We start from the raw sequence: 25614 nt of genomic DNA, 5'->3' as shown, positions 1-25614 counted from the left end.
ATGGGGGTGTGGTTCTTAACGCTTTTGCTTCTACTTATCGCTAGTGTTTATGGTAAGTTAAATTTTGCTCATCTCTTTAGGCGTTTACTCCTCAAAGGGTCGTCCTGGAACTCGTTCCCCTTCTCATAACTCCAAAGCCTCAGTTTCGGGCCCTATAACAAGTTCCGGTCTGTATGTAGCGTATCGTTATTTTTGATTTAGTGCACACATGCAATGTCCAACGTTTGCATCAAAATTTAAATCCTCTATTTGCAAAATAGCTTGATATGTGGGAAATAATACAAAATTCTTGTTCCCTTTTATAGTTGCTTTTTTAGATCTATGGATTTGGTTTTTTCTCTTCAGATCTCATTACAGAAAGTTACTTCTTGCAGCTAGTAGTATGATTGGTGTTTATGCAGGCTTCAAACTGGCTTCGAGTCCTGATATTTGCAAGTCAAATTTAATGTATTCTTCCTCATACAATAATAAATAATTCATTTTAAAGAAAAGCCAAAGTAGATGATTGAGTTTGAGTTTACTTCCGAAAAATGGTCCAAATTTACTTACATGGCTCATTCTCTTCGTCTCTGCGCTTAATCTAAGCCTTGTCATATCACTGGAAGCTTCACTTTTCTGGTATTGTAAATGCGTCAAAAAATTGTCCTTTACAGCCACTATCAGTACAAGTAGGGTGTTGGGGTTTTTAAAGGCATATATTTTGACCAATAATTTAGGTTATTGGTTTTGATGGACTTTAATACGTCTAAACAGTATTGATAAGAATTATTATCTCCTTTTCACTCCTTAAGATCAATACACGATATGCAAAGGGAGAAGAGTGGAGGTAGATTCATCTGGAGTCTCAAGAGAATATAAGTACACGGTGTGTCCTCGCCATCTTCGCTACTGCTGTCGTAGTGAGTTTGGCGATGGTGAAAGATGCTGTCCCGGGCCTTTTTAGCAAGTTTGTCTTTATTTCTGGGGTGATTTTTATCATCGGTTCTTGGTCTCTTTACCGTCCAGATATGTTGCCCTGTCATCAAAGCATTCAAAAAGTACTAATGCTTTTATTTGTGGTGGATTTCCACACATATTTACTTAGGTCACTGACTAAGTCACTTGAACTACAAGTCTGCGTAAACACACTATTTGCTGTGGTACTCTGTAAATTTCTATCAAGGTCAATCTTCATATCTGACCACACTTGCCTCAGATGCACCTGTCTTATGGGAGGGATACTGAAGAGTCCTCACATTCGATTACAAAGTTTTCCATTTTTTTCATAACTTTAATTGGCCTAAGCTCATTTGTTGGTAAGGTCTTGCTTCCTCCCTAACTGTAGAAATGATTCGATATTTGCGCAACCTTGCAATGCTTCTTCACTTGTCTCCTAACTCGTTCATTGCCAGATTCCCAGATAAATGTCGATGATCGAAACCTTGATGCTTTATCACTTTGATTTTATTTTTAGACAAACTTTGTCCTTGCTCAGTGTAAATGATAATTGTAGCTCTCCTTAGTGAATACTTCACGTGAACCACTTTTCGGTGAGTTAGAATTAGCATGTATTTGGTTGTGACAACTTGATGGGAACATTCACCATAAGCCAACTTAAGACACGTGTCACATATATGATATCGGATAGTTAATAACACCAAATTTAGAGGTCTAAATTGATGTAGGTTGTTTCAGTTCGGTAGTGCAAAAACTATGGCTGTCACTTTCTTTCTTGGATCTTGATGACGAACGTGTTCCCTACTCTAGCGTGTCTTATATGATCATTAGGTAGTTTCTTATCTGTCGGTAAAATGTTATTGGTGGTAGATTGTTCTTTAAAAAATCCCCAGAACGTTTGTGATACTTGTATTTCTATGCAAAGATATGTTGGATTAAGGCAGCAAACATGTGATATTTCGATTTTGTCGTCCTTTAAACCGGTGTCTACAACTCTTGCTCCACCTGAATGAAATAGTCAAATTGCCGTTATCTGACGTAATTGGCATGTGATAGCTGAATCCATCACATGACTTTACATCAATTACGGTGGGTGTTAAATGCACCCACTCGTTTGCCTTTAGGGATTCTCATCTCAATAAAAAAGTTTCTGTCATGAAATAAGATGAGCAATAAATATCGCTTCTGCTTTAATTTACCATTTCCTCTTTCCTCGAAATCTCTCGTTCTACAAGCATCGCCAATGTCGATATATTCTCTTGTCCTCTTATGAGATTAGTGTGCTTTTATAATGGTAAATTTGAAAATGTGAAGTTGCGTAGGAATACAATAACCCAACCTCAGTTTTATCTTCTATTTTTTGTTTGACTCGTTTTGAATACTGATTGCGTAGGCGTCTATTGTTTTCATCCACTAAAATTCAAACGAAGGTATGTAACACCCTAAAACTCACAAAAATTGTTTCCCTTTCCTCTGCCAATAGTTTAAACCGGATCCAGTCCATATTTTCATGACCTGCTTGACTAAATTTTTCTAGGTTTTTTGCTTGTCTTAGCTTCTGTGCTTTTAATTTTAATCGGCTTGATTGTGTGCTCGACAACCTATCTTGTCTCGTGTAGATAACGTGTCTTAAGGGAATATTCGTGCTGCTTTTGCATATATTGTAAATCTCTAGCCCTCTTGGACCATACATCAGGTTTATTGTGAATTCACTTCCAGTCCACTTTCTTTTACTGCTCTTCTCTTCAGACTTCGCATCTTGGCCCATAGCCTTTTACATCCATAATCACCTATCATTCACTTACAGGTCAGTAGATTAAGCAATCAGCCTTTCCCCTTAGTGTATACGTCAGATATTTTTACACGCGAGGTTGTCACCTAGACCTCACTGAAGGTGGCCGCATGAGTTTTCGGTGTGGATGTTGACCCACGCGATTAAAACATAGGATGTGCTGTCTGCTGCTGCAGTCACCGCAATTCGCAGTAACATTGCCACGAGGAAGTGGTAGGGCCTTGTTTTTTACCGTGTACATGCATCCTCCAAGGGTTCACAAGATACTCCTAATTAAGCTGGCAGACAACAGTAGTACTGTATGCAGGCAGCGAAGGCATTAAATCCGAGAAAGCGAATATCTACTCCAAGTGCCGGATACCAATAGAACACGTAATCTCGCACCAACAAGGAATTTAAGTGGTATAAACTACTCAATGACGGCTATCAAAGGCGACCTATTATTGACGATCTTGGGAGTGGTGCTTTTTCACCCTACAGAATGAGTATTTATGTATGTGCATATGTGGTTCACATGAGCGACGCATAAACTAATCTTTAGTGAAGATGAGCACCAGATTATATCCGAAAGATAAACACAACGTATGCCCTCCTGAGCGCAAAAATGCTTGATTTTCGAAAAGTTACCACAAAATTATGGAGCCATTCCTTTCCGCCTTTTATCCTTACTTTCTCTTGTAGAGCCAAAACGGAAACACATTATAGCACACTATCGTCGTTTTCTTAACACAATTTTCTTACCCGAACTCGCACGTCACAAATACATGACGTCTTTGTTAAGTAAGAAGTAAAGTAGATCAAAAGGGAGAAAATCCCTCGTGGTCTTTATGTCGTAACGATAGAACGCCGGAGGTGATGACTGATTTTACTCCGGTAGTGCATTCCCTTAATGCTTGATGTTGTCTAGGAGAATGAAAATATTATTTTGCTGCTTTGTACGCAATTCCAGCTACCGTGGACCATGGGTAGCGGGGTATATCTTCGGTGCCCTTGTGGTGGTAGCGAGCATTGGATTGTTGGTATACTTCTGCTGTCTCCATCGTCGTGGCAAGCAGTCACCATCGGCAGTGGATGAGGTACAAGACGTTCCGTCGACACCACCGCCTCCACCGCCGAATTTTGCTAACGCGGTGAGTTTACTCTATGTTTATCGCTTTGTTTTTGCCTCTTTTCGAGCATTGACTCCAGTCTCCACTGATCTGTCCATCGCAAGTCTTTCTGTAATTTGCTTTTGTTTACAAGCCAGAATCGAAGATGATATGATAAATCCGCACCTCGGAACGCTGCCTGGTGGTTGAGGCATATTCCGTAGAACTAGTTGAAATTCCTGGACATTGCACCCTCAGCACACTTAGCTGCCGGAAACGCAGAGGTGTCACTTCTTTGCGTACCTCACACATCCTTCTATAAATGTCGTAGACAGTCCTATCGTAAATATTTCCTACCCTGTCTCCGCTTTGGCTTTTAGTTGTCTTACCTCAGATCACAGGCTTGGGTAACCTTCAACAGTGCCGTATCAATAGCCCTTTAGGAAGCTTGTCACCTCAGGGCTAACCAATCTTTTTAGGCCGATCTTTTTCCAACCAAATGTCAGGGGAAGTGGTTATTCTCTTTGACTTAGCTACACTACTTTTCACGTATTTGCCAAAAAAAATCGAAGTTTTAAGTTACCTTTTACCTTAGGGTACGAATTTATTCTGGATGACCCATCAGTGGAAACTCAATAAGTCAGTGTATCTGGCTTTCATTAGTACCACATTAATGCTCCTTAGTCGGCTTTTTGGTGTAAAGAGAGGTCATATCTTCATAATCCCATCTTTGTTTGCTCCTTGTAAAACATTAAGATTAGCAGCCCTTCCATAGAGGATTTGAGCCCCCCCCCCGTTTATATTAATAATCTCGCTTCGTTGATCACCACTACACGGAACTTAGCGCTTTGACGAAAACTCTACCTTGGAACCTCCGTAAAACTTGATGCATTCGACGCAAGGGTCCGAGGTGCTAAACATATCTCGTATCTGGAGGTAGCTTTACTACCATTACATAGAAGTACTGGAGAATCAGTGGCGTAGGTAGCTGATTCATATGTTGATTAAATGTTTTTCTAACTAGTATATATCAGTACAATTAATTATCATTTAGCCGTATTATGTTGTTCAAATGACTTAGCGAATTGCTGAAATATGCTGCGCTCTGCCAATGCATCAGATACTTTTGTTTGCGAATCCATGAGTGTTTTATTTGCCAGGGCTAAAGGGAGGATTTCCAGCTCAATATAAAGCTTTTAGTAACCCCTTGAACTCGAGTTGGTTAGTTACTGCCTACTACCCCTTTAGCGCCCTCCTTTTTGCATGGCCTTCTCACCTTTATCCATCATATTTTGCTGTTTTTTAATCCCTTTTGGCCACATTTCTGAGAAACACCAACACTGACTCCTGTTTTTGCCCGGAATTGCGATTATTTGAAAATAATACTTGCTCGCTTTCTTCAGACGGCATAAGTAGCATTTTACAATTACACACTGTTAGAGGAATATTTTTTTATAAACCTTTGTTGAACACGTTTACTATCAAGGGACGGAAGGTAAATGGACCAACATTTGCTACTCAAAAATGCTACCACATTCTGTAAAAACAATTTACCGAATGTAGATACTTTCTGATTAGGAGTTACCATAATTTGCTTTACTGCTTTAAGCTCCAGTAGTCTCTGCGATTCGACTAGTTGCTGCCAGTTGCCATTAAACTGCAGAAGAATATGTATTACTTGTTCGTGAAGTCGGGATTGTAAATGTACGTAAGAGAAAAACGCGTTTTTTTAATGGTACCATGACACGGTTGTAGGTGGCGAGTAAGCCTGTCTAAATCTCGTATTTGAATGCATGATTAATTTGTAGGTTGGATCACTGAATTCTATTAGCTATTGTCATTTTTGTCTTCTTTATCAAAATCCAGCCGCCGCCCTATCCCGCTTCACCCCCACCGGGCATCCAGCCACCGCCGTATCCAGCCGTGACCGCACCGGCCCCGACTGCTCCTTATCCAGCACCTACCAACGTCGCTCTGGGCTCGAGCTTGACGGATGTGCCTCAGCCCCCTCCCCCGCCTCCTCCCCCTTATTCCGCCTCATAGCTACTCCCGTTGCGGCACACCGTCTTTTTTGGTTGGTCTACTTCATTTTCTATGACCAAAAGTTTCACTGTCCCTTGTAGATCAGCATCAAAGGCCTGTGGCGACCATTTTGTCAAGCAGATTGAGATTTTTGTTTTATATTACTGTCGGCGTAAATTTAAGTGACTGTTTTACTGCTCCCTTTTATCGCAACGTTGCCTTATCCCTTCACTTTTTAGATGATTTTTCATATGACGCTTGTAAGCCTTTAATAATAGATGTTAATGCGTGCTTTGGTTTGTCTGTCAGGCTTAGAGGAATTGGTTGCTTGAAGCTTGTCTGGCGGCTCTTGTCGAGATATATATTAGACTATGTAGGACCTGTCTTGCTTGCAGTTATTTATCGCCGCAAAAAGGGTAGTAGTCTACTGCTTCGTAGTGAATTCATGGTAGTAGGCACCTAAGATTAGCGAGATATTATTCTCATTTATTTTTGGATAGTGGGGTGAGTTATCAGTGAGAGCTGATGCAATGGAATGCAAATATGAGTACATACTCTAAGATAATCATAATTATAATTATTAACCAAATTTTGATTATGTATACATTTTCTGCTTTAAGAATGCAAAATCGTAATGATAAAGGAGCCTAGTACCTATACGTCCCAATTCAAGCAAATTAGGGTTCTGAAAAAACGACTTGCATAGTTAAAGTTATAGCTAAGTTTAATATAATAGGACAATTAACATAGCGATGATTATTATGATTGTTTATTCACATTTACGATAGCATGTACTGGTTCCGCGGAAATTGTGCTACATGAGAAGTGGTGTGCAGTCGGCCTTTGTCACTTGCTTTTCAGTGGGGGGGTAGTGCCCTTGGTCGGGTTGCGTTGGGATCTTTAGGGTGTACTCCTAAAGAAGAGGTAATTTTGGTTGTGTTTTATCTCCATCTCGGCCACCTGTTAAGCAAAGAAATACAGCGAAGTTCAGCATTGTGGGTCTTTCCTACACGCCAGGTACTTTCGTCTTCGATCACAGAAGACTGCTTACTGGTGGTAGTCATTCTGCTGGTAACCACTGTGAAGACGGTATTCTTGTGTCCCATTTAAATTTGTTGCTCGCTTTGGGAGGAATTAATTCGGGTCACTCTTTCAAAACCTTCTGAAATCCCAATCTTAACTTTTAATGTACTTTGGAATGTATCAAGAAATACTTGACCAGTGAATATGAACTTAAGTGCACAAGTTTAAATCATTCTATGATCCACCCGAAACGAGTGCACTTGTTTACCATGAACCACCAGAATTACATGTCTATAAAGGCTTGAAATTCGACGCGTACTTTTTGATTTTGTTATCCTCCTCATCCATCTTAGAGGCAGAAAGTTGGTCCACGTTATTATGGATCCTATGCTCTCAAAATTTATCCAGCCTCATCAATGAGAAGTGAGTCATGATTTCAAATGGGTATTGCTAAATGAAGTCAAATGTATGTATGATTTTGTGATCACACGTTTCTTCCCTTAACCCGATTGTATATTTTGATTTCCCTAGATCTTGATCTAGTGTTTGACAAGGTGCACTCCGGTTATGACAATTTTGAGGGCAGGCTTAGCTTTTACCCTGGTGACTACGCCAGTTGTTGCGAATGCGGTCGGTCAGCTCAGCCAGAACTGTCGGACAAGTGGCTCCGCCCAAATACTGTTTCGTCTCTCCCCCTCTTGAGGCAAATTCCAAGTGCTTTGAATGTTAAGGTTGTGTCCACTTTGTACTACACTCAAATGTCAGATCTGTTTGAAGGCTTCTGTGGGCACAGAAAGTCCGTTTCTCACTTCCATTAGCATTTGCTTTGCCAATGATGCAAATTCTTATTCGCCTACCCTTTTCCCTCGAAAAGTTGTCGATATTTTCGGCTCAATGGAACGATTTATACTGGGAAGAGGTCGAAGGTAGTTTAAAAGTTCAACGCTCTGTACAATGAAACGCGGCATTACGCATCCGAGCAATACTGAGCTCGCCAAGATGTGGGTCGTGGTGCTGCCCGACGGTAGTTCAGTTAGCAGAGCTGAAATCCTTAAGTCGGAGTGTTTTTTTCTGTGGTCCTTTTGCTAGTTTTAGTTGCACCAAAAAATACTGCTTACTTGCACTAGCCCCCTGGCCCCACTCTTCTCCGGTTCTTGCCTCCCTACGTGTACTTACTTCGGTCCTTTTGTGGTCGTTAGGATTTCGCGTGTTATGCTTGTGTCGCTTGGACATGGACAGGCATGATGCCGTGGGTTAAATTGCAGTAGCGTCGGATTATATTATATAATCTGGTGGGAATGAAAATATTTGCGGTATGACGTTATTTTTTGTAATGTTTCGTGGACTTTTATTGAGGAATTGAATCTTGATTGTTAATCTGCTGTAATACACAAATTGAAAGATATTCGCGATGAGTTAAAGCTCTCGAATTGCCCAAAACCCAGTGCTATTTTAACTCTCCAAACAAAAGTGATACGGTGTTTATTGAACAACAAGTTCGGATGCTATTTAGTGACTAGTCGCTTTTCGCTGCTGTAAACACGCTTCTGATCTGTTAAAACAGAACTGTTCATCTGCTTCCAACCGCATTGACCTTCTGTAATTCACACTTGCAAATTTAAGCAATCTGTCAGTGACGTAAATTCTTGACCACTGGAAGAAATTGAAGAGCAATTCATTGAAACATCGCGGTGATTGGGGACTATCACATTGTAGATACTAGTAATAGCCATCCTCTTCTCTTTGGCTCTATAGTTTCGTGTGGAACGTCGGTGGATGGTGAAACTTTGTGCTGACAGGCTCAGTGACACCCCAGACCACTTTTTATCGGAGAAATCTCTGGCTTACAACTACTGCCTTCCGTTATACGCTGTTCCTTGAGTTGACACAACCACTCAGGTTAGAAATCATTTACATGTGGTCTGAATGCACGATTGCCTTATTAATGTATGTGCAAATAAGTTTGGTCTTGTTGACATTTGCACTTCCAAATACAATTATCCTCATGTCAAGCACATCCCAAATGTCCCACTCTTACGGAGACATTTTAGTCATTTTAATCTAATGAACTGACAAAATCTGATAGGGAACCTACACTATATAAGACCTTATGAGTCACATGCATGACACTGATAGCTAGTTCGTCAAAGTAAAATTATTGCATTAATCAGCCTTTGTTCGTATGAGTTCATCTTTAACTTTGTGCCCTGAAAAGCGTGTTTTATTATTATGTGGTCATGTAGGTCTTTTAAGTTTTGCGTCGGATAAGTCGTCTCACCCACGCAGAGATCTGCCGCTCTCATTATTCTTCGTTTTAATCCGTAGATGTAATACAATCGTCCACTTTTCGATAGTGCCTACATTCCCAGCTGATTTGCCCATAATTCTCACTCTTTTGCGTCGTGCTACTGAAACAAATTCAATAGCGTGATTGGGGGCTATTCGCTTTTGTTACACGTAAGCCGTACCCATTCATGATGGCTGGTTCCACCAAGTTGTCACCAATGTTGATTGAGTTCATGCTAACTAATAGGCTATAGCTATCAAATCTGCGGTTTGAGGAGGTCGGATACCCTATGGGTCATGATTTTCCAATCTTTTCCCACCCCCAAATTCAATTTTTTGGTCTCCTGGCATCTACTGCAAGTCTCTCAAGCGTGTTACGCTTATTCGCTATGGGTGTATCAAAACGCTCTCTCGAATCCATAAATACCCCCATTTTTCTCCCCTTCCTTAACTTAATGCTTGTAAAAACGCTTTGATTGGTTTATTTTTCTAGTCACTCGCCATCCTTGTGCTACTTCACAAGCATTTCGATGATGATAACGATATTTGAGGAAGAAAAGGAGGGATCGCGACATTCCTCTATGCTCCGAAACCTTTTTACGACTTTCACGTTGGCTTTTGAGCGTCGGCTTTTGGATTTGACTTTGTGCATTTACTGGGGGAGGAGGGGGACCTTCTAGAAAATGTACGCTTTTGTTTTACTACCATGTAAAATTTTTGCTGCAGAACACCCTTGACAAATGTATATTTAGTGAATAGATAACGAAGTGCATTGTTGTCTAAAGGAATATTTCCATGTACGGGAGTATACACTTGAGATATAGTTCCGATGATGTGTGATGTTTTCATTCATGATATGAAGGTTAGCTCGGATTCTGGGGTGGGTAATTGGAGGGGACCTTACATGATTACTGGGGAGTTAGTGACTACCCTGCTGGGATGGTGACGTCGCGACGTCAGTCAGCACTTCAAACTAGTGGTTGCGGGAGCGTGTGACGTTTAGGCTTTTGATTGGGTTTTTGGTAGTGTGTCATCCCACCACCTGGCGTAATCGTGGTTGGGCGGGGTAGCAGTTTTTTCGCTTCCAATGGATCCCTTGAATAATTGTTCCATGAAGTGGGAGTGTGTCGAGACCCTGTCTTTTGGGGTATGTGCTGCAATAAGTTTGGAGTTTACTGATTGAGGCACCATGATCGTGCTTCTGTAGTTTATCATTAACGTATTGATGTTAGTATGATAACAGTTCCCTTTAGCTATAAGAGAGACTTTAAGTTGGGGGAGAATTGGAATCGTTGACAAGAATGCCCCACTTCAACTGCTGAAATAACTACAGATATGCCTAACTAACTAATTTTGATTTTTGACAGGTATGTAAAATTCAAGGTCTTCCTTGAATAAAAATTTTTGATGTTTGCGCGACCTAAGAAGGGGATAGGCAGCATTTCATTATCAATACAAATCCGGTTATGCAGGTGAGAGTATGTGGTAATCAAAAAGTATAAATAATGAAAAGTGACCCAATCCTTCCGCCGACTCTGCAATATAGCTTCATTAGATAAATGGGAGGGTATTTATGTTCATGGCTGCAAATTTTTTACTTGAAATCATTTTAAAATCCTCAAACACGAATTACACTAAAAACAACTGAGTATTAATTAAGTAAACGATTAACCAATTTTTATCTTTGATTGGCTAAGCTACAGCTTGGGGCTGAACGCTTTGACCCACATAGTCAGGCTCCCATATCCTCTCGCGAGCATTATATAAAATGGGAACAGCTTTCGAAACTGGTGGGTATCTATTGTTTTTTAAATGATTATTTGTGATCTCCATCTCATGCGGGTCTACATTTATGTAAAACAATGTTTTGTCAGGTGGTTTTGCTTTGTAAGTGCCGGCATGCTGATTTCAGCAGACAGATTTTTAGTATGAAACTATTTCATGAAAATCAATTCTAACTATTTATTACATCTATTTTTTTTCATCAGAATTAATGGTGTGACTTAACTTGCCGCGACGACTCGATATAACATGTGGGAAGTCGTAAAATACGTGTGATACTTCATAAGCTTCCATTATGAGCCGTAAATATGCATAATTTTGCCGACATATTCTCATATTTCCATTTGCGCTCTTTTTATAAACCCTTTTGTTTTAAAATATCTGATGAATCTGGCAGATTTAGCTGAGGCCACCTCACTCAAAAGAGAGTTTTACTCTTACAAGACTTCGTGTCGTACGGCTTGCTTGAGAGATGTGACTTTAAAACGCGAGGCATTTAGGTGGGAATGGAGGTGCCCAAAGTTAACCCTTCTTGTTTCACTGGTTTTCTTTAAATGTCAGTGTTTTTCAATTAAATCATCACCGAAGACGCTCTTAAGATACGCACTGACTTCCTTGGTTCTGCTTGTTGACGAAGCACAAACATCTTCTGAGTCATTAAAGACTATTTCGCATTGTCTGCAGATACTTTCTATCTGTCGTTTTTGACAAGTCCCAGCTTAGCTCTGAGTGTATTTCAAATTATCCATCGAAAGACCAACTTGGCCTAAATAGTTTGCACTTTTCACGTCGTTTTAAGTCACTCGTAATTCATTCTGGTAAATCGTAGTTCATCCTATTCTTCAGATAATTTGTACTCACTTCTTGTTAGGCTTTAACCTCTAACGTGCTGAATGCTAATCTTTTAACTTATTCACGGGGAAAATACATTTTATCGACATAGACTACCATTTAGGTGAGCCTAAACAACTCGCCTATCGTCTCCGAATCTCCTTATGATACTAATAATTCAGTCGTGAAATCCGAGTTGCTCATAATTTTGAACAGTTTGCGTGTCTTACTAAAACGCTTCTTCGGTTCCCTTCTTAAGGTATTATCGTCCAATGTCATCTAGCCGTACATCTACGAAACCATTTGTGTTTTAGTTGTTGGGAATGGGTATTGTGTACGCTTCCTACTGAACTTTTCTACTAGCTGTTAAAACTTGCCGATGTGGCATGCTACATGCTAACTTTGGAAGCTAATCGCAGGAATCCTAGGTTTAGCCAGGAGGGGTTGTCATAGGCTGTGTAAAAATAACTCGTATGCAAGTTTCGAGCCGTTTCCAATTGAAAATAACAACCTTTTAATTTTTCTTCAGCATGTTTGATGACCAGATTGCAGGAAAAAGTTGGTAGTTACGATCCGGGTGTTTTATTGTCTTATTGTGGGATCGGTGGTTCCATTTTTTTTTTTTCTAGTCCAAATCCCACCAATTTAATTAAATGTCACATAAGTGATGTGAGAAATCAACCGAGAAAAGTGGGGAGTCATGTATGTGAGACGCCAGTGACGATAGTGTTTCTTACTTTCGCAATCTATTTACAACTAGCCGACACTGTAATGGCTTTTATTCCTATGTAGAAATGGGCGTATTGCCAGAGCTGTCGAAGGCAGTCCAGGAGATGGACTGGATTCTGCCGACGGACATTCAGAGCGAGGCTGTGCCTCTCATCTTGGGTGGTGGTGACGTTCTCATGGCCGCGGAAACTGGCAGTGGAAAGACTGGTGCTTTCTGTCTTCCTGTCATTCAGATTGTCTACGAGACGCTCAAGGATCTAGAGGGTGGAAAATTGGTAAGCCTGTTAACACTGGGTTTGAGGATAATTCAATGTGTGTCTGTTTACTTGGCCTATAGCAGATAAAATCACTTTATTTAATCTATTATACACGTTAAGTCGGGATGTTTTGAGTTTGTAAGTGGAAAAATAAGTTTTTGGAAAAATTTTGGGTAAAATTCCTACCCATATCTCAGCCCCAAAATAAAGCGATTAATCATTGCGTTTGATCAGTTCTAGGAAAGGGCCTTTCACTTTTCGACATTAGAAATATGCGTGCTGGTGAATGATCGTGTTGTGTTCACTGTTGCCGCAAAAAGATCGGACTCTTGTGCGTTTCCATGCTGAAGAAATATTGATCGGACATCTGGTATCAGAATGCCATTCCACACATTGGATTAATTTTTACAGAAATTACTATTGTGATGGTGATGGGGATGATGTTTATGATGATGACCCACTTGTAACCACCGCATCGGGATCATCACTAACGCCCAGGGGTATGCGTGTCTTTACGACTGACACTATTGAAATGTCTCAATGTTGAGTTTTTAAACGTCCCACCGTCAAAGTGTGCTGTGCTTGAGGTTCTTTGTAAATATAGTCGATAACCGTATTTTAAGAATTGACGCCGTTGTTGGTACGAAACCTTGGTCGTCACCAGAGGATGTTGCATGCACTCCCCGCCACTGTTACCTTGCATCCTGGTTAATAATGAGTAGCTTGGACTGGTCCGTAAAGCGAACACTGACTGTCAAGGGTAGAAATTTAACACATGTGACACGGGCTATTTCACTGGGTCTCTATGTCCTTGACCTGCAAACAGAGATCCAGATTTAATTTGAAAGCCCCATGTATGATGCTTCAAACTTCCAAGCCTGATATTGAGGCGAACTTAGCGTATTTGTTAAATTGTAGATATATTGACTTGGAAGTCCATTCAACTTCCTATTTTACTCAAGCACTTCTCCGTTTTGTTTTAGACCAAAAAGACTCCTGAAGGTGGCATCAAGGTGGCAAAAAATGTTTGCCTCAACGTGTTTGATAGAACTGAGGCCTTTGCCATTGACCCAAATGGTCTCCTCTGCCAAAGTCGTGATCAATTTGGTTGGCATGGAGCACGGGCCACAAAGGGTGTCAGAAACCATGGTGAGGTTATAACTATTTCATACATTAAATACTAACACTACTGGCAAACATTTTTTTGTTATTGAGCTTGATTAGCTACATTTGACAAGAATGTCATTTGTGAATTTTATGGTTTTTTGTTAGTGATGCTGCTCTTTACTAGCAGATACCAATGTAAATCTTTGATGGGCTGTCCTTTTGCTCTATCTTTTCATTTGCTCTTTTAATTGAATGGTACTTGGAAGCGAAGTAAGGGGCTGTATTTACCCATCCTCCATTTTCTTATCTGAGCTCGGTGTCGCAGACGTGTCACGTGTCATGGCGATATGGACTAGCTTAGCATCTGGGACGATCAAACATTTTACGTACGGCAATCAAATATGTTTGTTTGGTTCTTTTTTATAACAGAAAATGAAGCTTCTTAAAATATTTTCATGTAATTGACGTTTTTTCTCAGCTAAAAGCATTATCCCCCTCCCTTTCTCTCTCCCTCCTTCCGTTCAGAAATGTATTTCTAGTTCCGCTTAGTCAATGCCGAAGCCATAGAAGTGTGTCAATTATTAGCCTCCTTTTGTAATTGAGTGATAGCTATCCCTAAGGCATCCTCTGTATGAAGTTTGCTTTGTGATTAAACATTTTGGATTGCTCAAAGGAATATCGCTTTAAGCTGCCCGAAGAAAATAAAGTACCTAGTGATTCTCTACTCTTGGGAGCTCGGTCGTCCCAGAGTTAGTGTAGGTGTTGTAGCGGCACTTTTAAACTGGGGCATAAGTTTTACTGTGCATGGTTTGTTAGGTTTCGTCAGAGCTCAAAGTGGTTCAATAACTGAACTATACAATGTAGTTTATTAACCCTTAAATGAGATTAGAATTAGCTCTTGACTTACTGTTATATATGCCAGTATATAATTCTGAGGGGGTTTGTATCCTAATTTGGCAAAATTTCTACAAGATGTGTAGCATGGAAGGCTCAGGGACGAATCGTAGGAGACAAAAAAGTCTTACCTGACTTCTACTACTTGTAGGCAAGTACTACTATGAGGCCAAAGTCACCGACGACGGGCTGTGCCGTGTTGGCTGGTCAACTGCACTGGCCTGTCACGATATTGGCACAGACACCGAGAGTTTCGGTTTTGGCGGTACGGGAAAGAAGTCTCATCGTCGTCAGTTCGACGATTATGGCGAGTCTTTTGGGCTCAACGATGTCCTCGGCTGCTACCTCGACCTTGACTCCCGAACAATCAGCTGGTCCAAAAATGGTAGGTCTTGGTGATGACTGCAAGTTTTTGCAGTGCTATAGCTACGACTAGAGGTGGAATCTGAAGCAGTCGCCTTATTGTTTTTGGTATTGTTGACATTTGAAATTACTTGGTTTTACGCTCATTTGATGGCAATGGGGAAATTACGCATTTCCTATCGCAACTAACATAGCCCCGTATCACTGTCGCAGAGGTACATAAGGCATTTGTCAATGTCTCCGTGGTTCAGGAGGCAAGGAGTTAAGGTCGAGGTGGATGCTAATATATTTTACCATTGTAAGACATGTAGGTGTCTTATGTTATGTTTATGCTGCCAATCCATAATTGTCGGACTGAATCCCCGGCTTTTCCAACAGGCAGACGTTTCCCCAAGGCTTTTGATGTACCACCTCATCACGTCTCGGCGGGGCTTTTTCCCTCGGTGAGTCTAAAGAACGCCGAGTTGTTGTTCAACTTCGGGGAAACACCGTTCGCCTTTCCACCCACCGGCGGTTTCATTTCGATCAACACTGCCGAGGAGAAGAATGTGGTTTTATCGTCCTATACCGGTGCGTGGTAGATGTCTTCTTTATTTGATTTCTATTGCCAGCTATTCCTGTACCTTTACTTTGATTCTAGGTGGGAAGTCACAGGGCTCTTTCAAACCCAATGCAAAATCTCCACTGGCTTTGATTGTTGAGGTGAGGGCGGGGATTTTACTTATCTTTGGTAAGAGCTTCCTTTCAAGGGTGATCAAGTAAAATTGGGACTTTTGATTTGTGAAAGACAAGGGCCCATTCCACACTAGCCTTTAACCAATGCCTTGGAAACCTCAACTTGAAAACTTTGTCAGTAGATTAAACTATGATGATGCGATGGTAAGGTCGTATGCTTGCTGCGATTCTGAAGCAGATTGATGTACCTGATGCAATTGATAAAATCTCCGCTTTGCCTTTCAAAGCTGTCAATGCGGCGTTTAGCTCTTCTGTGTTAAGTGAGAGTGGGACTTCGCCATTATATAACACTGTACCCTACCTTTTCATAATAACAAATATTCGTTTTGAGATCATAGAAAGGTTGGGTCCCTATGCATTTTCGCGATGATAGAAGATACGTTGATCAGGCATCTAGTACCATTGTGGTTGTGATGGTGATGCGAATGATGATTGTGATGATGTTCTGGAAACCACCACGTCGGGATCATCACTGACGTGCAGAAGTGTGGGTGTCTTCAGGACTTTGACGCTATTAAACTGTCTTACTGCTGAGTTGTTAGACGTTACATTACCAAAGTATGCTATTTCCGAAGTCTTCAGTAGATGCAGTACATATCTGTGGTTTGATACAACAGTTCTTTCGTTGCCACAGGTTGTTGCATGCACTTCCTGCCACCCTTGTCTTGCGTCTTAGTTAGCAATGTGGAGACCGGACCACTCCACGAGCATTGATATGACACATTTGGCACCTTGCAACCACCACTGTAGCCTTTTTCCCCACTCTCGTACCACCGGGAATGGAAATCCCAATTTTAAATGCTTAAGAAATCAGGGTAACTTGTTTTCCTAAATAGATAAAAAGAATATTTGTCACACATTTGTGGCTTTGTGTTTAGGTCATGTTGTCGCGTATGTGACTAGTAGACAACGTGTTAAGTAACCTTAAAGAAGACTTATGTGGCTGGTACCTCTTGTTCTCTGATAGCCTTCACGGGAATTGGCAGAGCAAACCTACGATCAGATGATCAAATTCAAGAAATACCTTAAGGATCCAAGTCCCCGTGTCACATTGATCATTGGTGGAACCAGCGCCAGGGAGCTAACAGAGGAAATTAACAAGGGGGTAAGTCATTGCAACTTCATTCATTTACTCATCTTTACTTTTGGTGGAATCATTTCACCTGCATATTTATCTCTTTGGATGTGAGCTGTTAAATTTTATTTATCCGCAATATTTTTACCCTATCTTCAGTGGTTTTAGTCATTGCAAACTCTTTTTCGGTCCTTGTAAGGTTGTTTTCTTGCCAAATACGAGATTCGGTCCTAGCCACGTCCATCTGGTCCGGCTTCGTCTATCTGTCTGCTCCATCCGTGCATTCTGGTTCCATCCACCAAGCCTTTGTGTATCTAATTTCGTATCCATTCCTCAACCAGTGATTTGCTCCTAATCAGGCTACCTTTCTATTTATCGTCGGTTTAGTCATTCAACCTTAACTTATCACCCCACGTATTCATTGAACCATCCATCAACTCATGTGTCCTGATTAAATTCTTCACGTGTTCCTGCTCCTCTTATTCACTTTATCGCCAGTCATTTTGGTAACATGGTTTGGTGATTGCAGTGATTATACATGTAGACGAAAGAGTTTCCTCATTCAACAGAAGGGTGATGTAAAAAGGGACTTGTAGTGTGAGATTTTGTCCGGTTTGGATCTCGATCCTCCATCCATTCTTCCATTGCAGGCCTATCCTTCCACCTTTGATATGTCTCGGGTTTTCTTATCCCGAATTCGTCCATCCCACAGTTTGTCATTCAATTTAACCGACCATCCATGTATTCCTAGTCTGTCTGCTCATTTATCTGGGCATTTGTTGGCACTTAATCCGCTTTTCTAGGCATCTTTGATGCACCCAATCAAATCTGCATATTTCTATCCACCTTTAAATTGTCCATTCCCACAGTGGCCAATTTAGCCGATTTTATTATTGGCTAGCCAATCACAATCTATGTAGACAAAATCATCTGTTCAGTCGCCAGAAAGTTTATTTCAAAAAGAAAAATACACGAAAGGTCACTTTTCTGGCCCTTGCAACTTACGCCTAGCCACCCTTTCACCAGGTTGAAGTAGCTGTTACAGCTTCGTCCATCTATCCGCATCTGATCCGTCAATTCGTTTGTTTTGGGTCCATCTACTCATCAGTTCCGCGTCCAACATTCCAACTCTGATGCATTTGTGCATCTGTAGTTTTCAATCGCAAACCTGTCCATCTGTGTATTCCAGACTTAATCATTTGACTGTACATCCATTCCCTTATCCGTTCGCTCATCTATCTCTGCTTTTAGAATCCACTCATCTATCTTGTTTTATTGACCAATTCACACAACTTAGATCCGTTTATCTCTGATTCATACTCCCATTCATCCCAGGTCCATTCATTGTTTCTGACATTACTTTTACCAATTTATCCTGCATCCATCCGTACCCTCTCTGCTTACCCATTTACTTTTTTCGTCCATTCTCGAACCACCTATTTACAAACCAGGTTGACATAGTTGTCGCCACACCTGGTCGTCTGGAGGATATGATCTCGACGGGTGCCTTATTTTTATCCAATTGTCGCTTTTTCATCCTCGACGAATGTGATGGCCTCCTTTCCGCCGGCTACGAGCCAATGATCCAACGTCTGCACGCCCTCTGTCCCAAGGTCACGCCGGATGGGAAGCGTCTTCAAATGGTTGTGTGCTCAGCTACGCTGCACTCGTTCGATGTTAAGAAAATCGCCGTAGGTTTTGCTCCCTTGCAATATTCTATTAGTTACATTGGTTGCTAGTGTCACATATATGTGACGTGGCCTCTACCGCTTTATTATAAATAGTTGCACTGAATCATGGTGTAGAAGTAGATTGATTGGTGTGGGAACCGCAAATTAGATATGAGATGTTCTTAACATAAATAATTTCATTTCGTTTTCGTTTTCGAACGGCAATTACTTGGTAGACTTTGAAAACGTCTTAGCTGCTATGGTGGCTTTCATTCTGCGGTAAAGTCGGGACTATTGTTGCTTCTTTTTGACTTACAAAGTGTTTAATTATTTTTTGAAGAGGATTGTGCAACGTGCTAGCCTGGAATTGTAAGGGCATCTTACTGTAGCAGTACTACCCGCAGTGGTAAGTACCAAGTGTATCACATTTCGTGTGTCGGTCCTTTCTAATCGCTGTTAATCAAGGCAATAGACAACAGCTGTAGTGAAAGGGTGCGTAAAACACTGTGTGGTTATGAATGAGGTTTCTTGTGAAAAAGGACTTAATACCTTAACTCGTAGATATCTATTCGAAGTCGCGGAAGACCTGAAGCATAATGCAGTGTGGTGACGAGGCGCTCATTTGCTTAGCGGTAAGACATTTGAACGGTGCCGTACATCTCTAAATCACTGGCAGTCTCAGCTCACAGGCTACGGTCTCGATAGTCATTCTCATGGACGGACCAAGACAGCTCGTAAACGCCTGGTAGATGCATAGGCTTTCGAGCGGCAAATTGCACAAGAGATGAATTTTTCTATTGAAAGGGTGAAAATAATAGTTTTCTAGCATTGTAATTTCGCCGAGTATCTCGGAGATCAACGCCTTTGCACCTTAGGTTCAGGGATACTGACGAATTTTTGGCGTTGAGAGTTTCCAGATACTGGTTAACTGTTGCAGTAGAAAGTGCAGTCTATACTCCCTTACTTTTGGAGAAAAGGGGTCCCGGTTCAATTTGAACATCCTTTGCAGCTCCTCCGTACTTGCACAGGGGGGCTACACGAATAGACAGTAGCCAATTGGGCCTCCAAATTTCGTTGTAGAGACCAATTAATGGGGGACTAGAAAGGCACTCTTAAGCTGCATTAAACTGGGTTTCCCAGACTACGGTAGTTTTTCGCTATATTTGTTGCATAGCATTTGGAGAAGCTGTGATAGCGGAACATATTTGTACAGAAATGGTTTAGAAGTTGAATTCCGGTGATTAATCACCCAAAGGTGTATTCTAGCTTTTTTCCTAATGTGAGATTTGGGAAATCGCGTTCGTGCTGTGAGTCTTTTCTTTATCAGTCATTCACGCCAAATGTATTTGTGACGTTTTCGCGTAGACTCCAGTTGATGAATGACCAAAACTGCCATTATTGTAGCACCTCGAGTTGTCTTTGCAGCAGTTTATTTATGGGCATTCCTCTTCTCTTTTGTGAAGGTTGACTCGTGGGCGCTTGAAAAGCTCCGCAGGATGGTTACACTCTTGTTGTTTGTGTTAGTCCACACGGCCACTGCAACTACTCTTCTGTGTCGGTCAACTACGAAATCTTAACGAACTTTATAATTCAAGGCTTGCGATCCATTGATACTTAACCCTCCTAAGTGACGAAGAAAGCGGGTCTGTGATTGATTTGGCTCCGTTGTGTCAGTTTAGTCGAAACCACCCTGGATTCAATCTGTAGCGCACTTCTTTCCACTACAATGTTGTGATTGTGTAACAATGCTTGCTAATTGAATTCCGTCTGTCGTTTTTCTTCTCTACCTCAGAACCGGTTGATGCACTTCCCCGTTTGGATCGATTTGAAGGGTCAAGACTCCGTTCCAGAAACAGTCCATCATGTCGTAAGTCAATAACATTGCTGGTTTACTCAATAAAACACTTTTGAATGTATGATCTGATAATCTACTTCTGAAATGGAAGTAGCCCTTATTAACAAACAGGAGGTTTGGGAGACTAGTAGAGTAGATGGCACAAACAGGGCTCTAAGTCAAATTTCTGAAGTCTAAGAATGATTGTCTAGCCGTGTATTGAAGGAAAATATTGCTAGTTGGACACTTCCAAGGCCAAGGGTTGTTGTGTACTTTTTTGGCTATGAAGGTCGCTCTCTACCACGTTCTTCGTTGATAAAGTGCTTTGAAAGGATGCCGTTGATGCATTTGCCGATCACTTTTCCTAGGTGCACTCGTTTGCGCAGTATCTTAGTGTTGTCAGATGGTGCTCTGTCATTTGTCATGGTGCAAATATTGCTCGTACGCCAACTACATTAGTTGCCTTTCTTCTGTAATATCCTGTTGTCTTACCGAAACCTAAGCCTTTTTTGGATTCTCACTAAAAGTGCATATTTATTACTCACAAGGAACAAAAAGGTGGTGGAGTATGTTTCATCACTTTTTTGTTAATGCAGCGTCTGAGTTATCCAGTGAAACCTTTAAAAGTATGCGAAGTTGTGAGTGACTTCATTAAAGCACAGAAGTTCTAGCACGCTGATTCGCTGAGTAGATCCACTGAGTGTTATTTTGATGCAGAGAAAAAAAATTCGAGAAGCAGTTAGGAAGGCCGAACAAGCTTTACAGCAAATTTTTTCAAAGCTCTAACTTCGGTAATTGACCATTGCAATAACGGAACACGTGTTCAGTTTTTACAGACCATACCTGGTCAGTACATTGAATGCTCACATGCTTTGTGTATGGCTAATGTAAATTCCAACTCCGTTTTAGGTATGCCCCGTAGATCCGCATCAGGACACCTCATGGAGGCAGTTGATGAGCTCATCCACCCATCATATCCAGACTGACGGTGTTCATATGAAGGATAGACTTAATCCCAACTATGAGACGCCTGGTTAAGTCATTTCTGACCTCCAGCCCATACTCTATTCCTCCTTTATCATCATTGGTTGACCAAGTTGTTCTACCTCTTCCCTTCGACCAGAGCTTATGTCAGAGGCAGTAAAGCTACTCAAGGGACAGTACGTGGTACGAGCGATTGAACAGCAGAAAATGGACCGTGCACTGATCTTCTGTCGCACCAAGTTGGATTGTGATAATCTGGAGCAGTATTTCATCACTCTGGGTGGTGGTGAGTGTCAGCTTGATGTTGTGGTGGCATTGTTACCCCTGGATGCATTCAAGCTGCGGTTCAAGTTGAATTTAGAGCTCCAAATTTTAGCGCTAGTTCATCCTACTCACTGCCAATAAAAGTAGGAAGTAACAGAGGTAGTAGGTTCACGCATGAAACTGTATGAGAACGAAGGTGTGCAGTACAGTGATAGGACGGGCAGAAACCAGAAGTCGTGACTGTGAACATTCGATTCAGCTGCCTATTCAGTCCAATTAGACGACATCAATTCCCGTTTATTTAGTTCTTACAAAGTTCAAAACGCTTATAATTGCTAGAATTGGATGTAGTTTCCACTATAAGGGCCTTTGGTCCATTTTTCACGTAGGGTTAAACGTTTAACTATAGCTTGAAATTAGACTACAAAGTTGATACCAGTGACACATTTAGTCTGGGCTTGTGCTTTGAGACTTGTCAGTAAGAGAATGTCAGAATTCGTCAAGCCTAACAGTACCCTCATTGGCAAAAAGTACAGGCTCGCAAACGATCATCCCTCTTTAGGTGTTTGTTCCTTCTTTTCTTCTTTATTAATGCAATCAAATTCCGGCCAAGATTTCCTGCCTGAACTAAGTTTTCCGATCCTTCTATCAAAGTACGCGGTCAGTTAATGATCCGAATTGTGTATGTCTTATTCGTAAACACAATGGATGCCATATAGTAATTTTAAGAAGTTGGAAAGTCCGCTGAAGGCTTGTTTTTGACATGGTTATAAAAAATGCCAGTTTAACATTCACAAAACTAAGGGCGTCGTGGCGATTATGTTCTCAAGGAAATCAGACAATCAGTCCCAATACTTCTGTTGGCGCTTGTATTTCCTTAGGTCCATCAAAGTCCCATGGTCAATTCAGCTGCGTTTGTCTTCACAGTGATCGCAATCCTGCGGAAAGAAAGACAAATTTGCAGAAATTTAAGGTGCGTATACTAGCCTCCTACCCCCCCCCCCCACCTTCTTCCCCTTTTGCCCTTTTTCCACTGCTCCTCTATACAACCTTCAGAACGGCGATGTCAACTTCCTAATTTGCACCGATGTCGCGGCACGTGGTATCGACATAACAGGCCTACCCTATGGTGAGAACCAATGTATATGAATTCAGCTTGTGTGCTTGACTAGCCAAGTTTAAGTCCTACCCAATGCTGCAAAATCCCTTGTCACATTTGGAAAAGGCGTCTTATGCGGTGGTAGAACAACTGGCTGGAAATGACTTAAATAGTTTGAGTGAATCGGGTGCTAAATTGCTCCAAGGTAGATGTATTATGTTGAGGAGGGAAGATCCTTTATTCTTGGATACGGTGAATAGCAAGTTAAGTGTTGTCATCGGCTTTTTAAAGAACTAGAGATTGAAGCATTAAGAAGAATCTTCAATCTTGTTTAACTTGAGTGATGATGAAACGACTGGGAGGGAGAAAGTCTCGGAAACCACTGCGCGGATCAGTGCCCAATGTCAGTCACTAGTGGATGATAGGAAACTTCAAAGATTACTGGCTCATAGCTTATCAATTCTTTTTAACCGTATAAAAGTGCAACGTTTGCTATATTGAGTGTTAATGACGAGAGTGGCTTTGTCTTACTGTAGCATCAAGTAAATGAAGTATATCATTGACCATCCCTGGACCATTTACTCTCTGCGCATTCCTTAGCATGCGGAGCCAAACGACTGAGTGCATGGTGGCCTGTAAGCACGGTGGTACACCTTTTGAAGGCCGATCAAAGGCTTTGGTTGAGGTCTATCTTCTAGATACTGTGTAACTTAGGGTTGCATAAGGAAGCTGAAGAAGCAATCAGGACTAGTCAGTCAGTTAAAAAAAAGCTTTTGTTTGTACAAACAACCAAGTTGCTCGACTCCGCTTGAACTTGCTTAAATTTTCATTCCATCATGCCAGTAATCAACGTGACACTGCCAGACGAGAAACAGAACTACATTCATCGTATTGGTCGTGTTGGCAGAGCTGAACGGTGCGTCTTGTTTGCCTTTTTTCCTATCAGCAAAAATGAAATGGTTATGCATTTTAAGGTCCTAACAATGAGAATTTGTTTTCTTAATTTAGAATGGGTCTCGCTATTAGTTTGGTCTCCACGTGCAAAGAAAAGGTAGGGGTAATTTCCCATACAATTGTCTCTGAAATTATGTCGCATTACGTGTCCTCTTTTATCGCATTCCATGATACGCTCTAGATTTGATAAGTTGAATACCCTGGATTGGAATTTCTTCATCAGGCATACTTCACGAGTCCTTACTTCAGTTCAACAACATCTGAATGATACTTGATTACTTTGACAGATTAAACACATGAATTGGTTTAATAAAGTCTAATTTACAATTTTTTGACCAGTTCTACCGCACTCTCGGTTGCTTAGGGAATTTCTTTATTACCTTATTTGATCTGACTCGTCTATGTAAAACTTTTATCAGATAAGTTGTCTATGCAACTCAAGGCCTCAGTAAACAAAGCGTTGAATTAAATCTTGGGGTGTGATTACTTTATAGCCCTGATAGTTACTAGGCTGGTGGTTGAGTTTCCTTGACCCTTTCCTTGTCGCCTTCCAGAGGTTCAGTCAGTTTTGCAGCGCTATGTGGTGCTGGATATACCTCACTACGCTTGCAGTGAAGGATTTGTAAGGCATGCCAATCTAAAAAATATTAAGTACGAAGAGAAGTTGAACCACTGTTGGCTTAGATGGCATGGACAGAGCTCCTGTTTTGTTCTGACATGGAATTTTGTTCTTATAAATGAACCGTTCAAGTGATTGCTTCAAGCTGGGACCATGGCAACAACTGCGGATTCGAATCAACGGGAACGGTGTAAGTCTCCCAACGGAGCATGATAGGTGGATGGATTACGCTTCCATGTGACATTTTCTTTTCATCGCTGCAATCTCAAAACTGTGTACCCTATTATATCGCCGTGATGTCTCAAAGCCAACTATTTTCTTTGAAAAGAAAGGCCTTTGACTAATTCTTCCCCCTATTTTACCAGGTATGGTACCACGCTAACTGCAACTCCCGTGGACGTGGCTGTTTCGACACACGTCTAGTATCCAGCGGTGGCTGTTGCATTTGGTATGATGAGAAGCAGTTGTTAGGGGAGATTGAGGAGCACCTGGGCATCACCATCGACACGGTATCAAAGGATCTTCAGGTTCCTGCCAACGAGTTTGATGGAAAAGTGGTCTATGGACAAAAGTTGAAGAATAGTGGGTTTCTCCTCTCTGGTTTTTCCCTTCTTTTTCTCTCAACATTCTGATTTCTCTTTTATAAATTTGTTTTAGTCGCACCGAGTTATAAAGGTCATACGGCTGTTTTGAAGGAGGCACTAAAGGAACTCAATGTGATGGAAAAGAGGGCGCAAATAAGCTTCCTCAACCTACGATATGGCGGTGCAGCTAAGTGTTGATGATTACTCCATCGTTGCTTTTGCCACGTTATTCTTTTGCTCTCCGAATTGCTGGTTAAATTGGAAAGATTTATCCAATAATAGTCTACCATCACTTGTTTTTTGTCCCCTTAATTTGGCGAAGTTCTGCCATTCGTGAGGTGGATTTGGTAATCTTCCTGACGATGGGTTTTTCACTTACTGAATTCCGAATTTCAATTAGCAATACCTTGTGGAGGCTGCCGTTTAGTTGTGCAAATCACGTACAGCATTTACTTATGGCAGTGATGATTTCGTTACTGGGTTCTTTCCTCTGACACAGGACAGCCACGCTGGTTGTGAGGTGTTTCAGTGATCAAATCGACGGGTGGGTGCGGTTAATGCGTCACGTACATGAGGTTGGCAAATCGAGCCTAGCCAGGCAGAAGTCGTTATAATTTGGTGTTTTTGAGGTTAGAGATAGTTCTTTGTCGGCTCCATCCTCGTTAAAGCTCATTTCTGCATGGTAA

General features: G+C 41.3%; 1 protein-coding gene across 1 annotated transcript; it reads left to right on the top strand. All coding sequences in view use genetic code 11, as the record gives it.

The window, feature by feature from the left end:
* On the top strand, positions 1-25126 carry EGR_06524 (ATP-dependent RNA helicase DDX1; the record flags this gene model as incomplete). Its single annotated transcript, XM_024495773.1, has 25 exons — positions 1-52; positions 81-171; positions 3678-3858; positions 5683-5811; positions 7085-7150; positions 7215-7284; positions 7393-7661; positions 8617-8733; positions 10845-10941; positions 12553-12764; positions 13730-13895; positions 14899-15132; positions 15489-15680; positions 15751-15812; positions 16813-16950; positions 18372-18611; positions 20383-20457; positions 21334-21457; positions 21548-21694; positions 22554-22645; positions 22729-22801; positions 23615-23687; positions 23780-23822; positions 24710-24926; positions 25002-25126. The coding sequence occupies 25 exons, from the start codon at positions 1-3 to the stop codon at positions 25124-25126; spliced, it is 3285 nt and encodes a 1094-aa protein (XP_024349837.1).
* Positions 25127-25614: the final 488 nt, after the last annotated feature.

Source organism: Echinococcus granulosus (assembly GCF_000524195.1).
Source record: "Echinococcus granulosus chromosome Unknown EG_S00058, whole genome shotgun sequence".
Lineage (NCBI taxonomy): Eukaryota > Metazoa > Platyhelminthes > Cestoda > Cyclophyllidea > Taeniidae > Echinococcus > Echinococcus granulosus.
The sequence above is the reverse complement of the archived record's forward strand: the minus strand, read 5'-3'. Positions and strand labels throughout refer to the sequence as shown.